Source organism: Cottoperca gobio, chromosome 5 (assembly GCF_900634415.1).
Source record: "Cottoperca gobio chromosome 5, fCotGob3.1, whole genome shotgun sequence".
NCBI classification, from domain to species: domain Eukaryota; kingdom Metazoa; phylum Chordata; class Actinopteri; order Perciformes; family Bovichtidae; genus Cottoperca; species Cottoperca gobio.
This window is the reverse complement of record NC_041359.1, coordinates 22619121-22633003: the sequence shown is the minus strand read 5'-3', so window position 1 is coordinate 22633003 and position 13883 is coordinate 22619121. Positions and strand designations below refer to the sequence as shown.

Here is a 13883-nt window from a genome sequence, read left to right as displayed (position 1 = left end):
GGACACAATATATACTATACCAGTTATACAACAAATGTTCCTGGACTTATACTTTTTTATAAAATCAGACTTCCACACATTTGTATTGTTTATGCAACTAAAATATATTATTATTATTATTATTATTATTAATAATAATAATAATTATTATTATTATAATTATAATAATTATAATAATAATAATAATACTAGTGAGTAGGCTTGATTACCAGTCCCAGTGTGTAAGAAGCTTTTTATTATTGCCAGCATATAATTTTATTTCCAGCATACCTTGTCTGTTATCATATCATTATTGTTTTTGTTTTTTTCATCTTATATTATTGTTGAGTATTTTATAAAATTGTATTAATTCATTTGTTCATTCATATAACAAACTTAATGGAATCATATGTAAAGAAAATTGATCCAGGAGAATGTCTAGCAGCTTCCAGGTGTCCTGAAACAGCTAAAGCCTGAGCCACATGACCTCGTATCATCACGTAACCTGGGAAGAGAATAAGCTGCACGGTATATATGGTTTACATGTTGTGCAACCTTGTCATTTGCAAGTGCTTTCATCATTTCAAGTGTTAATTGTAAAAATAAATATTATTTTACAACAAATACTGTATAAATAAAGGGTATTATAATTATTTATTGTTTTTTTTTTATTATAATTATTATTGTAATGAACTACTACGATTGTTTTACTTTAACGACCTGCCCCTTTTATTTTGAAAGTCCTAAACGGAAGCCCTGCTCGGTTAGCCTCGCCCAGCTTGTCGCTGGTGTCGGTGGGAGGATCTCTGCTCGCCTGACCCGTTTCTCAGCACCCTCTCTGTAAAATTAGCGAATACTGCAGCAAGAAGTGAGTGTGTGTATGTGAGTGTGTGTGTGTGTATCCCGATCAAGAGGAAAGCAAGGAATAATATTTATAACAACCTCTCATCTGGCTACTGACAGGTAATTATGAAGCGGAAGCTGTAATGTTAGTTTGACTAAATGTTCTTATTTGAAGTCGACAGTCTAATTACGGCTCACTTACTTTGGGTGAGAAAACAAGGTGGTGGTTTGCCCTGATACACCGCCTTTTCCCCCTGCTCAGGTAGTTTAACCCCGGACTAATGAAGTATGTATCCAGTGTGTCAGTACAACTGTTGATCGCTTCATTGTTGTTAGTTTGAAAGTCAAAGCAGCAGATCTTGTATGTACAGTCTGTCCCAACATGCTGCGACCTTAATAAGCAACTCCGCATGGCAAAGCTCCTAATGAGCCTCTTCTATTCCTGGTAACACTTAATTTCCTCATTATTTAGACTCGCATCTCTTAGAGGGCGTTGTTTGAACTGCCAACAATGTTTTTGCACAACACAACAAAACATGTGGAGGGTGAAATGATGTGAGTTATTTAGGCTGAAACGCCCAAGTTGGCTTAATTATGTTCACCTCTTAAACCTCATTTAACTGCTGGTCAGTCAATTTAAACCCACGCTGTGCAGCCAAGCATTGTCCAAATCCAAAGTTCTGTATTTGAAATTGTGTCAGGTTGATTGTATGATGCACAACACAGATTATATGTAATAGTGTAAATGTTGCCTCTCATGTAGTGATGTAACAAGATGATACAACATAGATAAGTGTGATAAAAGGATGATTGTTTAACCTTAAAGCTATTTAGGGGGGAAATTGAATGTTTAAAACATTTATTTTAACTGGTTGAAGAAAAGGTTTTTAAATGGGAAGGTCCAAATCATGATAACAAAAAACATCAAAGATACCTTCATCCTCCTGAATATGTTCAAATGTATTGGAAAATCACTCTATATGGGGCGTCTGTGCAAACATGTATTCTTCATACACTTGCAGATAGATCATTCGGAAATTAATTAAGCATAAAATTACAAATATTCTTTGTTTCCAGTTTCTTAAATGTGAATATTTGCTTCTTTTCTCTCTTTCATGTCATTATAAATGTAATATTTTGGGGGTTTTGGACTGGTAGTGGAACATTTAAAGATGTCAAAATGGACATTAGGTAAATGTGATGGACGTTTTTCACTATTTAATAGACTAAACAATCAATTCGAATAATAAATAAAGAATATAGACAGAGATCACACACATGGTAGTATTATATAATAGTTTAGAGGTGAATTAGTTTTTTTTACTCTCTTATAATAGTAATCTGAATATCTCCGACTAAACAAAAATGTCACCTTGTCCTTGTGAAATTGAGATTTAAAAAAAAATACTACCTAACATTATAGACCAAATGATTGATGGCTTAATAAAGAAAACAATGTGCAAATAAAAGGACGGTGAACAGAATCCCCTGGAGGAACAGAGCAGATCTGCTTCGTCTGCTTATGACCTGAGTTTGTGAACAGAAGTGAGTCATGAGGTGTCTGTTCTCTCAGAGCCATGCGGTGCATCCTCTGCCTCCTTGTTTCTTTGAGTTTGGATATCACGCTCTGGCTGCCACCAGCTGACTCATCTCTCTCGTCTTGCCCTACTTCCTCTCAATAGGCTTTAAGAGCAGGAGTGTCTTCCTTTTTAGTATATTTATAAATTGCTGCAGGACGGATGCCACGAAGGTAACCAGGCTGCTGGTTGTTGGGTTTTAAAACGGCCCGCCCAATACATTGATCAGACGAGCTCCTGTTGGGATCATGGTGTCGAGGATTCCATAACCACCTTAACTTTAAAAGAAAAGTTTTGGGAAATATCTTTACTTGGGGAGAGATGAGAAGATTAATACCAAATGCATGTCTGCACAGTATATATGAAGCCTAGCTTAGCTTAGCATACAGACCTAACTTAGTGTCCTCAAGAGGCCTTAAGGAGATGTAATACCTGGATTTATTTCACGGGCTGGCTGACCTTTGGGACATTTGGTCATTTCCATGGGTGTACCAGTAAAGCCATGACTCAGGGAGAGTAAGGAGCTGGTGTGTCTCTAACAAACGCCCAAAGAATGTGAGAGCTGGTCCTCTGTATGTACTCCTGCTGTTGTGTGAGAGAGCTCAGCCACTCTCATTTCAAATCGTATGCACTTGAGTCTAAGGCTTATACTCAGGAATCTCTATATTTTATCAATAAGAGCCTGATCTGAAACAGCCTGAAGCTTCCTGGTGAGATTAGTTTTTGAGTAGTCCCCCAACGTCTGATCCTGCATGTGATCTGATGTCTGTTGCCTCTTGTCACATTCAGTCAGATAAGATGTTTTCACGCCCGGTTAAAGGTTGTGTAGAGCGTCGAGGCTGTGTGCTCTGTCTCAGCCACAACCTCGGCCAGTTTATGAACTTTGGCCCATTTCTCAGATAGACCGACTCTATCTGAGGCAAAGTGTTGTGTGTCTTCATATCTAGTTTCGTTCTGCTTTAAAATACAACTACAGCCTGTTGGCTCGAGTCTCTAGAGAAGGATAAAAGTAATCCCTTATTAGAAATGAGTTGTAGTTGTGCAGGCAAAGAGGCCGGAGGACATTCCTGTAGAAATCACGACCCTGAAGTCGTTTAAAAGTCATTTCTTACTGTCTAGTAAAATAAGTTTTCTGTTGTTGCATAAAGATTTCAGCTGCACTTTAATCTCTGGGTAAATGTTTATCTGTCAAACTGACAAACACTCAAACTCCACTCTTGGGTTTTATTGCTCTTGTTATGAAGCCGGAGTTTGACTGAGCTCCTTGTGTACCGGCAACACCAAAAACCCAGGAAATAACTCTTCAATGTTGACATCAGCTGAGTCCAGTGTAGCATATGACAGAAAGAGGTGCAGCCCTTGGGAGCCTGTTAGACGAGCGAAACAATCATACTCCAACTCATTTCCGGTAATATGTTTGAAGGACCACAAAGTCATCATCTCGGGAACAACTGGCCTTTTTATATGCTTGGATGTTTGTCTGTGTTCAGCATTGCTGTTGAATTAAAAGTGAGGATTTGAAAGGCAGCTCTACCTCCACAGGCCAGGGTCACGCTCTGCTCCGTGCTAACTCTGCTCAGCTTGTTGCGTAACTCCTGTTGGCCGCTATAAGCTCCCGGAAACCTCCTTAGAGAAGAGAGAGGTGGTGTTGCTCATTAACGCGGGGCATTGCTCAAATAGTTGTAGGAAGTAATGCTCCTCGTGTTGTGTTTCGATCAAGTATGTGTTCATGTATTCTAATGAAACAATAGGAACATCTCTCCTGGGTTGAACATGTGCAGACAATCAGCCCTGAGTGTTATTCATTATCATTGTGTTATCTTTTCTCACAGCGTGTCTCTGTTGTTGTTTTAACCTTGCACGTAACACAGTGTTCCTGCTGCCTCGCAGTTTGCATTTGGTCCTCGGTCAACCTCAGAATGATGGAAGACTTTATGAATGTGTTTTAGCGAATTTTGCACCTCCCCTGGATAAATCTCAGTTGTGTTGTGTGGAGTCACAGTGACGGGTAAATAAAAACATCTGAGTGATGGCTTTGTAGAGTCGACTGAACGATGCTGCTTTCATGAGGACGGTTAATCTCTTAGTGACACCTTTTGCGTTCGTTGAGTGAAGTGTAGAGGTCAAAGGTCAGCCGGCTGAGTGGTGCCCTTTCCCTCGTCATTGCATCAGGCTGCGATGTGAATGTGGAGAATATGTCTGTTGGCTCAAAGGTAACAGGGCCACCTAAACGTCCTCCTCAGTGGTTGCTGTCATTAGTCTTCAGTAGCAGCTACATTGAGGGCCCAGTTTGTGACTGTGTGGGACATTCTCAACATAGAGTCAAGATGTTCCTTCGTCGGCTCCCAATATCACCGCCACAAAGGACAAGCTATCCTTGTGCAGTGCAAAGAGAGCCACTGTGTCCCATGTGCATGTATGTGTGCGAGCACAAAGCACGCTTGCGGGCTCGCATGTGTTGCGTCGCCTCTGGCAGCCCTCTCCGTGTCCCGTCTCTGCTGAGGCCTGTCCAAACAGAACTGCAGCCAAAAGCTCCGCCCGGCCCGCACAGAACAGGAAGTGGATTGTTTTGTTTCACAGGGTGAGCCTCCGAGGTCTCAGTGCTGCTATCTCCCACTTGTTTTTGTTTTGAACTCATCATCCAGGAAATCTAATTATTAATCTTCTATGAAATGTCAGAAAATAGTGAAACATGTCGATTCCAGCTTCTCCAAGGGAAAGGTCTTAAATGTTTTTGTTTTGTTAGTCCAAAACAAAAGCAGGACATCTCCATATTTAAGAGGCTGAAAACATGACTTTGATTAGTTGAAATAGTCTTTCTGGAATCAGAATAAACTCCAGCATCAAAGCAGAAGCAGTTTTTGTTATAATATAATCTCATGTGCAGCTGAAGTGATCTTCTTTGGTCGTCATTGTACATTCAGAGGATGTTCTCAGGATGCTATGCCTTTCAATACATATTAAACATGTAGAAATAAAAGTATGTGCTTGAGCAGCCTACTTTAAAATAAATCAGTCTTTGCCATATTTTGGCAAAAGCCCGTGCAGCTGTAACTAAACACGCTGCACCAGAGGGAGCGGGGGCTTTGAGGAAAAGGAAGAAAATGTGAACAAACCACAACCAGAATTCTCATAAGAAGGAATAAATCCAAAATGTTAATAAAACTGTCAAATAAGCAAACACACCCAACATTTCCAGTATGGCTACTGGTTATGCCAAGTCTAAATCTCCATGGAAACATGGCCGTGTCATAAGTTCCTCTTTTTCCTTTTACTGGGTTTCTTTTCTCACTTTGCAACCCATTTATTTCTAGCGTTTATATATTGATTTGTTGCATGCACTCTTACAGAATGTGTATAAATATGCATATTCATGAGATTTCTGAGTATCTTATTCGATGCATAGGTCATATTTCCCTGCTTATGTGTGAATGACTTTTCTTATTCAACAGTTTTGAGTGTAAATCCATACAATGTCCCTTTTTATATGAATCTGTCAGAGTGTTGGATCATTTCCAAAAATATCAAACTATTCCTTTTTTAGCTAAAGATCAAATCCATAATATATCTGGTGTTTTAATAACGTAAACTCAGTGTGAGGATCTGTTTAGTCTTTGCAAATGTTGACAGGGATTAGCTTCAAATATCAAAAGATTGAGATATTAATTTTGCACAAATCCCCCCCCCATCCCTAAAGGGAAAATAATTTTTAGCAAGCCCTCCTCGATGAAATTGGCATCACTGCTCTGTTATGAAAGCAAGCAGACAACAGTTTGTTTAACTTCAGTCCACATTGGTGACGGGTTTGATGCTACTTCCTGACAGTTTTGGTGTTGCTATGCATCCGAGCAGATATTAAAAGTGGGCGCTGGGACGGACGCGACTAGAAAGTTACGCCAGCAGCAGCACTGAAAGATTAATTTCCCCTGATAAGTGGGTGCCTTCGTGAAGAGGATTGCTGTCAGGACTGTCTGGCAGAAAGTGGATGAGGTGAGCAGCCAAATGACTGTATGCACAGCTGCTCCCAGGCAGCAGGGCTCCATCTCATCCATCAGCCGCACAGCCTGCACCAACCAAACCAGTCCTCTCGTCCGGGGTTATTGCAGACATATTTCTCGGTTCTGTTGCTTTTATGGATTGTATTTTGTGCACAGGAAACCAGTAAAGCTTGCAGGCCTGCAGCGTAGTTGTAAAAATGTAACTCTGCATCCACCTTTTTGTTATATGACATGGTTTTGTTTTGGTGGTTAATACTTGCATGGCCTTTTCTTCTTCTGCACTTTACACACAAGCTCACGACTCTGTAAACCCCTTGCAAGCAATTACAGCTTAACACTGGAACACCATATGTGCGGCAGGTTTAGCTCTTGTTTTGAGAGGATTAGGATATTGTCTACTATCGGGAGTATTCCTGAAGAAGCATCTGGAGAGATCAGAAGCAGGGTAGTGTTTTGTCTGCTTTAGGACACCACCAAGTACTTTACAAGCTGCTCTGATTTTCCCGGACGCTTCTCTTTTTCCACACACGTTGCAAACAAACAGGGCAGAGCAGGAGAGCACATTCCTTCATGTCCCAGCTTGTCTCGACAACCCCCGCTCACCTCTCTTTTGCGTCGTTTCACTATCTTCCTCCTTCTCGTCTGTTCTTCATGTCGCTTTGTAGTCTAGATTTGTCACCGGGAATTCCAGGTCTGTGACAACGTGCGGATCAGAGCGCACTCCCTTAGGTGTCATGTGTAATGCAGTGCTTTCAGTCAGAGATGTCAGAGCGGCCGCTTTGGAGCCACACAGCATGAGCAGGAGAGGTTTTTGTATAACACTGTGTTCCTGTGATCCTTTTATAAATCATTTTAAATATGTGACTGTGTTGTTTGGCTCCTTCCTACAGCATCTCCCCCAAAAAAAAGTTTCTTTTGTAGTACTGCTCATATGTGTGACGAGTTCTTGTCAAAACCCTCCTCTTGTTTCCCAGCAGAGATGGCAGCCATTCGGAAGAAGCTGGTGATTGTCGGGGATGGAGCCTGCGGGAAAACATGTCTTCTCATTGTTTTCAGTAAAGACCAGTTTCCTGAAGTCTACGTCCCGACAGTGTTCGAGAACTACATCGCTGATATCGAGGTTGATGGAAAACAGGTTTGTACATTTGACACCAAAGTGAGAAGTCTAGAAGTTGTCGTATCAAGGAAAAGTGTAACTTCCCCAAATCCAATAAACAGCAGATTTGCTAATGTTAGCCTAAACTCTGCTAGCATCCATGAGCAGCGTTCATACACAACTGTAGGTAACATAGTAAACAAGTTTGCCTCTTAAGTTACACACACACACAGATAAACACACTGTTTATTTCTTTACTTCCTGTACACTCTTCACACACAGACTCTCCTCTTTAATGTGGAGAAATCCAAAGCTGGACCGACCTGCCGTGCCTAAATACGGTTGCAAAGCTCTGATTGGACAATCACTGCTCAGGGGCGGGGTTTAGTGACCTGTCAGTTACAGGTGGTGTGTCAGAAGTCCCACATGTTGAGCGATCGTGAGCCGTATTTTGGACATCTAGTTATCATCATCTCGAATAAAATGGTAGAAGGTGAATAAAGTGGACTATGTAGTAAATCGGGACTACATTTAAGTCCTGCACCCAAGTGTGTGTGTGTGTGTGTGTGTGTGTGTGTGTGTGTGTGTGTGTGTGTGTGTGTGTGTGTGTGTGTGTGTGTGTGTGTGTGTGTGTGTGTGTGTGTGTGTGTGTGTGTGTGTGTGTGTGTGTGTGATGTCACAGGGAGTTGGTCAGCGAGGGTCGGTCCTGAGCCGCAGATGGCTTGAAGTTGTTATGCCAAAGGGTTTTGTTCTCTTGAGCCACTTGATCACCACTTGCCAAAACAGGAAATGACTCTACTTCCCAGCTTCCTGTTCAGACAGGGAACAGGGATGTCTCCTGGCAATCCCTCTCCACCCGCCAGGACCCTCCTGCCCGATAAACGTCTCTCATTTCCTGTCCTGGTCGCACTTAGATGGGGGGGGGGAGGCGAAGGAGGAGTTAACTGTTGTGTCCTGGACAGGAAATATAAAGTTAGGGATCCATGACGGACGTCGGTCTAAACGGGGATAATCTGCTACTTTCAAGAGGATGGACGACCCCCATAAGAAATCACCCATTACACAACCAGCTGGATTAGGTTTGTGTTCGCAGCAGCACCCCCCCCCCCCCCCCCTCGAGAACACATTTTTTTCTTCTTCTCACCTTCAGTGGATTTAGTAGGACTCTAAAAATAGCTGCAGTTTCTAACGAGTCCAGCAGGAGCATACGTCTGGTTGCTCATACAGCGAGCTGCCACCTCCCACCCTCTGCCTCTGCAAACCTCTATTTCGGGACCGTTGACTGATGCTTGCACTCTCTGTGGGCAAACCAGAATCAATTGTCCTTCAGGGAAGTTCCTGTATTTAAAACTTTTCTAAAGTTTATTTCCTCCCCCCCCCCCCCCCCCCCCCCACCACCACAGTGACTCAGCTCAAGAGTGTACACAGAGGTATCTGGTTTGATGCTTGCTAATCTCCCACTTTCCCTAATTGAATTAATCTGTGGTGTGATGGGATGAGGCTCGTCCCTGAGTTCATTTCCACAACACTGAGAACAGAACAGACTTCTAAAGCTGACGAGGTCAGAGCTGCAGTGGTGAGGAGACGCACTCGTCTGAACGCAGCTGGAGCAAAACATACAAATCGTAAGTTATGATCAGGATGCGAGACAAGAGGAGAGATGAATGTCCCGAAGTTAAATAAGCTTAACAATATTTACTGGCCGTTATTTAAAGCATTGGCCTCTGGACGCACCACATGCCTCGAGCTTCACAAGTCACACTCCCAAGTAGTCACTGCTCTCGGAGGTAGAGAAAAGAAACTTCATCACTAATGATGTCGTGCCTGCTTAAATGTTTGTGTGCGTTTTCATCCAGAACACTTGGCAACATTACTCTGGGCAGACGGCTAAAATGACATGAATGAATCATGAAGGTGATAAAGAGGACGTTACTGAATCCGCCGTCGTGTACAGAAAGTGTATTTCGTTTGTTTACCACTTCTCACAGTGTTTCTCTTCTGACTTCTCCCAGGTGGAGTTGGCGCTGTGGGATACCGCGGGCCAAGAGGACTATGACAGGTTGAGGCCTCTCTCTTACCCCGACACAGATGTCATCCTCATGTGCTTCTCCATCGACAGCCCGGACAGTTTAGGTAAGGAAGTGCTCACATGCGGTCGCCTATTTTGTTTTATTTGTATATTTAAACAGGTTAGTCTCAACGACGTTAACCTGGCAGAGATGGCAGCGGCACAGAAAGCTGATTTATATGTCAAAATGATCCAATACATAGACACGGACTATAATTTGTTATCGTGTTTATCTTCGCAGAATCAAGGCCGTTCATATCAGCTAAGCAAGCTGTTTGTTAATGATGGGAAGTAGGATTAGTGCAGCTAAAAACATCTTTGCCTCGGGCAGTCTGCGGAGCAATCTCTCATGAGAAGTGTTCTGTGACTCTGCACCCCCCCCCCCCCCCCCCTTCTCTCTCTCTCTCTCTTTCTCTCGCTTGTGTTTCTGCTCACTCTTCTTGTCTCTCTCTCCCGGGACAGAAAATATCCCTGAGAAGTGGACGCCTGAGGTGAAGCACTTCTGTCCCAATGTTCCCATCATCCTGGTGGGGAACAAGAAGGACCTGAGGAATGACGAGCACACACGGAGAGAGCTGGCCAAGATGAAGCAGGTACAAAGAGCCTCTGAAGGTCGATGAACTGTTGACCCGGGCACCAAAAGCCTGAGGAAGTGTTCATGAATTATTTATGTTCATATTCATGACAAATATTCGGGAACATTAATTGAATACTATTTCTCTGGTGTTTGTGTTACCTGTCCGTCACTGAGAGTTAACTTGAGTGACGGCTCTCTGATAGGTCTGTCCGTGGCTGTTGCTATAATGCCAGTAGACTATTGGTTTACTGTGTCACAGCCACGGTGGCCTATTTACTGTCTTGTCTCCAGGTCCAGCTGATAATAGCAACATGTTGACAACAAAGCTCTTTCAAACGCTGCCATCAGGAGCCGTTTGACAAAGAGTAGCACCAAGTAACAGCCAATTGTTTTATATAATTATATAGCGTATATTAATATATTCTGTATAAAAGCAGTGGAAGAACTAACTGCGTCCAAATTACAAAGATATTCAATTTTCTATGATGTATGACGAAGAAGAGCAGCCGCTCCTGAGAAGCTTAAACCGCAGAATATTTGGCATTTTTCTTGAAAAATAACAAACGATGAGTCAATATATTTTCTGCTGAATGATTAATCAACTAATGCAGCCGCTGCAGCTTTAATTATGTTTCAGATTTTTATAAAAAGCATATCCATATTGTCCTCTGACCCTCCCTTTTGACGAAGAGAAAAGGTCCACAAAGAATTTAGGACGTACTTCAATTTAAAACTTAGATATCTATCAAATCACACAACAGAAGTTTAATTGTGTTTGAAGCCGATACAGGATGGGGATACATGACGGGTACAGTCCCTAACGATCTCTGCTTTAACCACGCAGGAGCCGGTGAAGACAGAAGAAGGCAGAGACATGGCCGGCAGGATCAGTGCTTTTGGCTACTTGGAGTGCTCCGCTAAGACCAAGGACGGCGTGCGGGAAGTGTTCGAGATGGCCACTAGGGCGGCGCTGCAGGTCCGCAAGCGCAAGAAGAGAGGCGCCTGCAGCCTCCTGTGAGCAGTTCAGATGCCATTTAAAAACAACCGACCAATAGGAGGAAAAGAATCACATGAAAAGGACTGACCTTTTACCAAATGGCATCTTAGTACTGTATCTCGCATTTCACGATAACGGGCAAGCAAATGAATCAAATGCAAACAAACCGAATACAGGAAGTGGACTTTGTCTATATTACAACCGTGATTAGAAATTGATGTTTGAAGTTCCTTGTTGATTTGCCATTCCTCCCCATCCCCCCCCCTCCCCTAATCTGTCTTTACACACACATAGAATGCTTTCCCACTTTTTTTATTTGTAACGCAACGAGGCAGTGATAGATGCACATATCTGTATGCAATATTGTTCTTCACGAGCTTGAGCGAGCAGCATCCTTCTTAGCTTGTGTAAAGTCTTCATGAGTGCAGACTGTCCTGTTAGCATCGCAGCCTGACCATAAAAGCTAGTGCCTTTTTTCTTTTCTTATTATTTTCTTTTTTTAAGTTTGTATGCCACCGTCTATTTCTCATGTTTTGTCAGCTAGCTAACATTTCAGCTGAGGGGGCTCTCCATTGTACTGTAGCCAGTGTTGTCATTGTGAAACCTGAGCAAAAGCCATAAGTAAGGCTTTCAGTGCTGCGGACTCGTCGAGCACAACAAAAGGTCGCTTGTGTCATTTTTGTTTGCGTTCCCTCAACATTTGCCATTCTTATCAAAAATAAAGAAAGTAGCTGCCTCCATGTAAAACATTAAAATAAGAGAAAAGATCTGATTATTCACATGCATCCTTCATAGCTATTGCTAATCTGTGCAGTGGACCCATATGGGAAGGGGGGGGGGGGGGGGGGTGAGAACTGGCCAATCGAGACACAAGCCAATATGACTCAACTATGCACAATGGCTGTTAGGACCAACAGTGAGATGACACAGCTGAAACAGAAATGAAGGCCAAAGCCTGGTGAAACCTCCCTTGTTTGTTTATTGCGGGTGACTTCAGCTCTACTCCTGCTACAATTCAAGCGAGCCGGTGACGTCCGCTTTTGGAATCCGTATGTTGGACGGGTTAGCCCAGTTGTGGAAATCATGTGTTGTTAGAAGCCGTTAGCCGTCGCGTGTGGACGTTTCCAGTCGGACGACATTCTTTACATGATTGACAGGAGTCGAGTTGGGTCCGTGTGAGGAGTTTGTTTTTCCCCTGGTGCCTTCTCTGTTGTGGTGTGCCTTTCGGTTGTTCTCTCCCAGACCAGATAGACCAGCGGCTCCATGCCAACAAGGTCGAGAGAGACCTTTCTGTCCTGTTTCACAAAGCTTGGTTCTTTATAAAGGCTCTAAACTTAGGCTCGATTTAAGCAAAATGTGTCATTCATTTCCCTAACTTAAAGATTTAATCCATAAATGCAGTCTCATCTTCATTAACGTGGCAGGTAACATTACTTTTGCTTAAAGAATGACTCACAAAACATCCATCTGCAGCCATAAAGATTACCTTTGATGTTTTAGAGTGTATAACTGCCAAAAAAGATAGTACAACTGTGGCTAAATGTCATCTGGATTTACTAATCTTTCTTTATCCTGATTTATGTTGGTGTTGATCTTCACTTCTTGGCAAGAAATATTTGATATTTTACTGAGTCAAAGGAGAATTGTACTTTAAAACAGCTTTTGGAGACACGTCAGAGACCGTCCACTGGTCCTCTCAGAATACTCGTGGTGGACGTTTCCTGGAAATACAGCAGCTTGATATACAGTGCTTGAAAGGCCCAGCAACTGTCCTCAGGCACAGACTCTTGTTCTGGCATTCCCTTTCTCTGCCTCTGTTGCTCATTCATGTCCCGTTCATGTCCCTTGGTTGCATGTTGCTGTCGGTCTAGAAAGAGGGTGGATGTTGCATGCAACCTTCTTACAATGCCAGTAAAGGCCACAAACGTACCCAGCTGGCAGGATCTGTATTTGTTATATTGTAATGCAACTTATACCCTCTAGTGGAGAAGCTACAACATATAAAACTACTTATTACAATCACACACACACACACACACACCATATTAATGTGGTTACCTCAAATATTTCTAGGGTGGATCCTATGCTTTGTGCATTATTGCGGAAAACAAGCACAGCAACAAGGCAGGAGTAAGCCCATTCAGATCCCTACCAATAACGGGTTGTTTTTTTTAATCAATGAAAACATGGGTCTTGAGCTACGCGTTTCATAGTTGTGGCATGATGTTCACGGGTCTCAACAAGCTTAACGCCAAGGAATTCATGGGAATTAGGTCGGCCGAGATAGTCTAATAGCTTTCACAGCTGGAAGCACAGCGCAACGATGAAAGCATTCCCCGGGCGAATGCAGGGTCTAGTGTCGAACATATCACTACGAGCATGGACAATACTCCTGTTTAACGTGTACAGATGATGTTGTGCTATATAAAAAGCTGTCCTTATGTCGTTGCATGCATGAGAAAAACTATTGGTCTTTACAATGAGCACACACACACACACACACAACATTTGGGAACAGCTTCTGCTCAGTGTTGTGTAACTTTTTCCTTTCTTTCTCTGAAGTATTTGAAATGATAAAAAGGATCCAGATTTCTATAAAAGCTCATTGTAATAATGCTTTGTAAAACGGAAGGTGTTGTAGTGAATGTTTAATCTGAAGTGAACATCAACATTGCTAATAAACTATTTTTGAGACAAGACCGACTCGCCCTCCTTGGTCAATCCTTCTCAGATGTGGTTCACTGCATT

General features: G+C 42.5%; 1 protein-coding gene across 2 annotated transcripts; it reads left to right on the top strand.

Moving 5' to 3' along the window:
* Positions 1 to 781: 781 nt before the first annotated feature.
* Positions 782 to 13834, top strand: LOC115008238 (rho-related GTP-binding protein RhoA-D-like). 2 transcript variants are annotated; one of them, XM_029431695.1, is made up of 5 exons: positions 782 to 942; positions 7372 to 7532; positions 9506 to 9626; positions 10024 to 10154; positions 10983 to 13834. In XM_029431695.1, exons 2-5 carry the CDS (start codon positions 7377 to 7379, stop codon positions 11154 to 11156), a joined length of 582 nt encoding a protein of 193 aa, XP_029287555.1. In that variant the 5' UTR covers positions 782 to 942; positions 7372 to 7376; the 3' UTR covers positions 11157 to 13834. The 2 variants fall into 2 exon arrangements, with proteins under 2 accessions (XP_029287555.1, XP_029287554.1); XM_029431694.1 differs by having other exon boundaries at positions 784 to 942; positions 7375 to 7532.
* Positions 13835 to 13883: the final 49 nt, after the last annotated feature.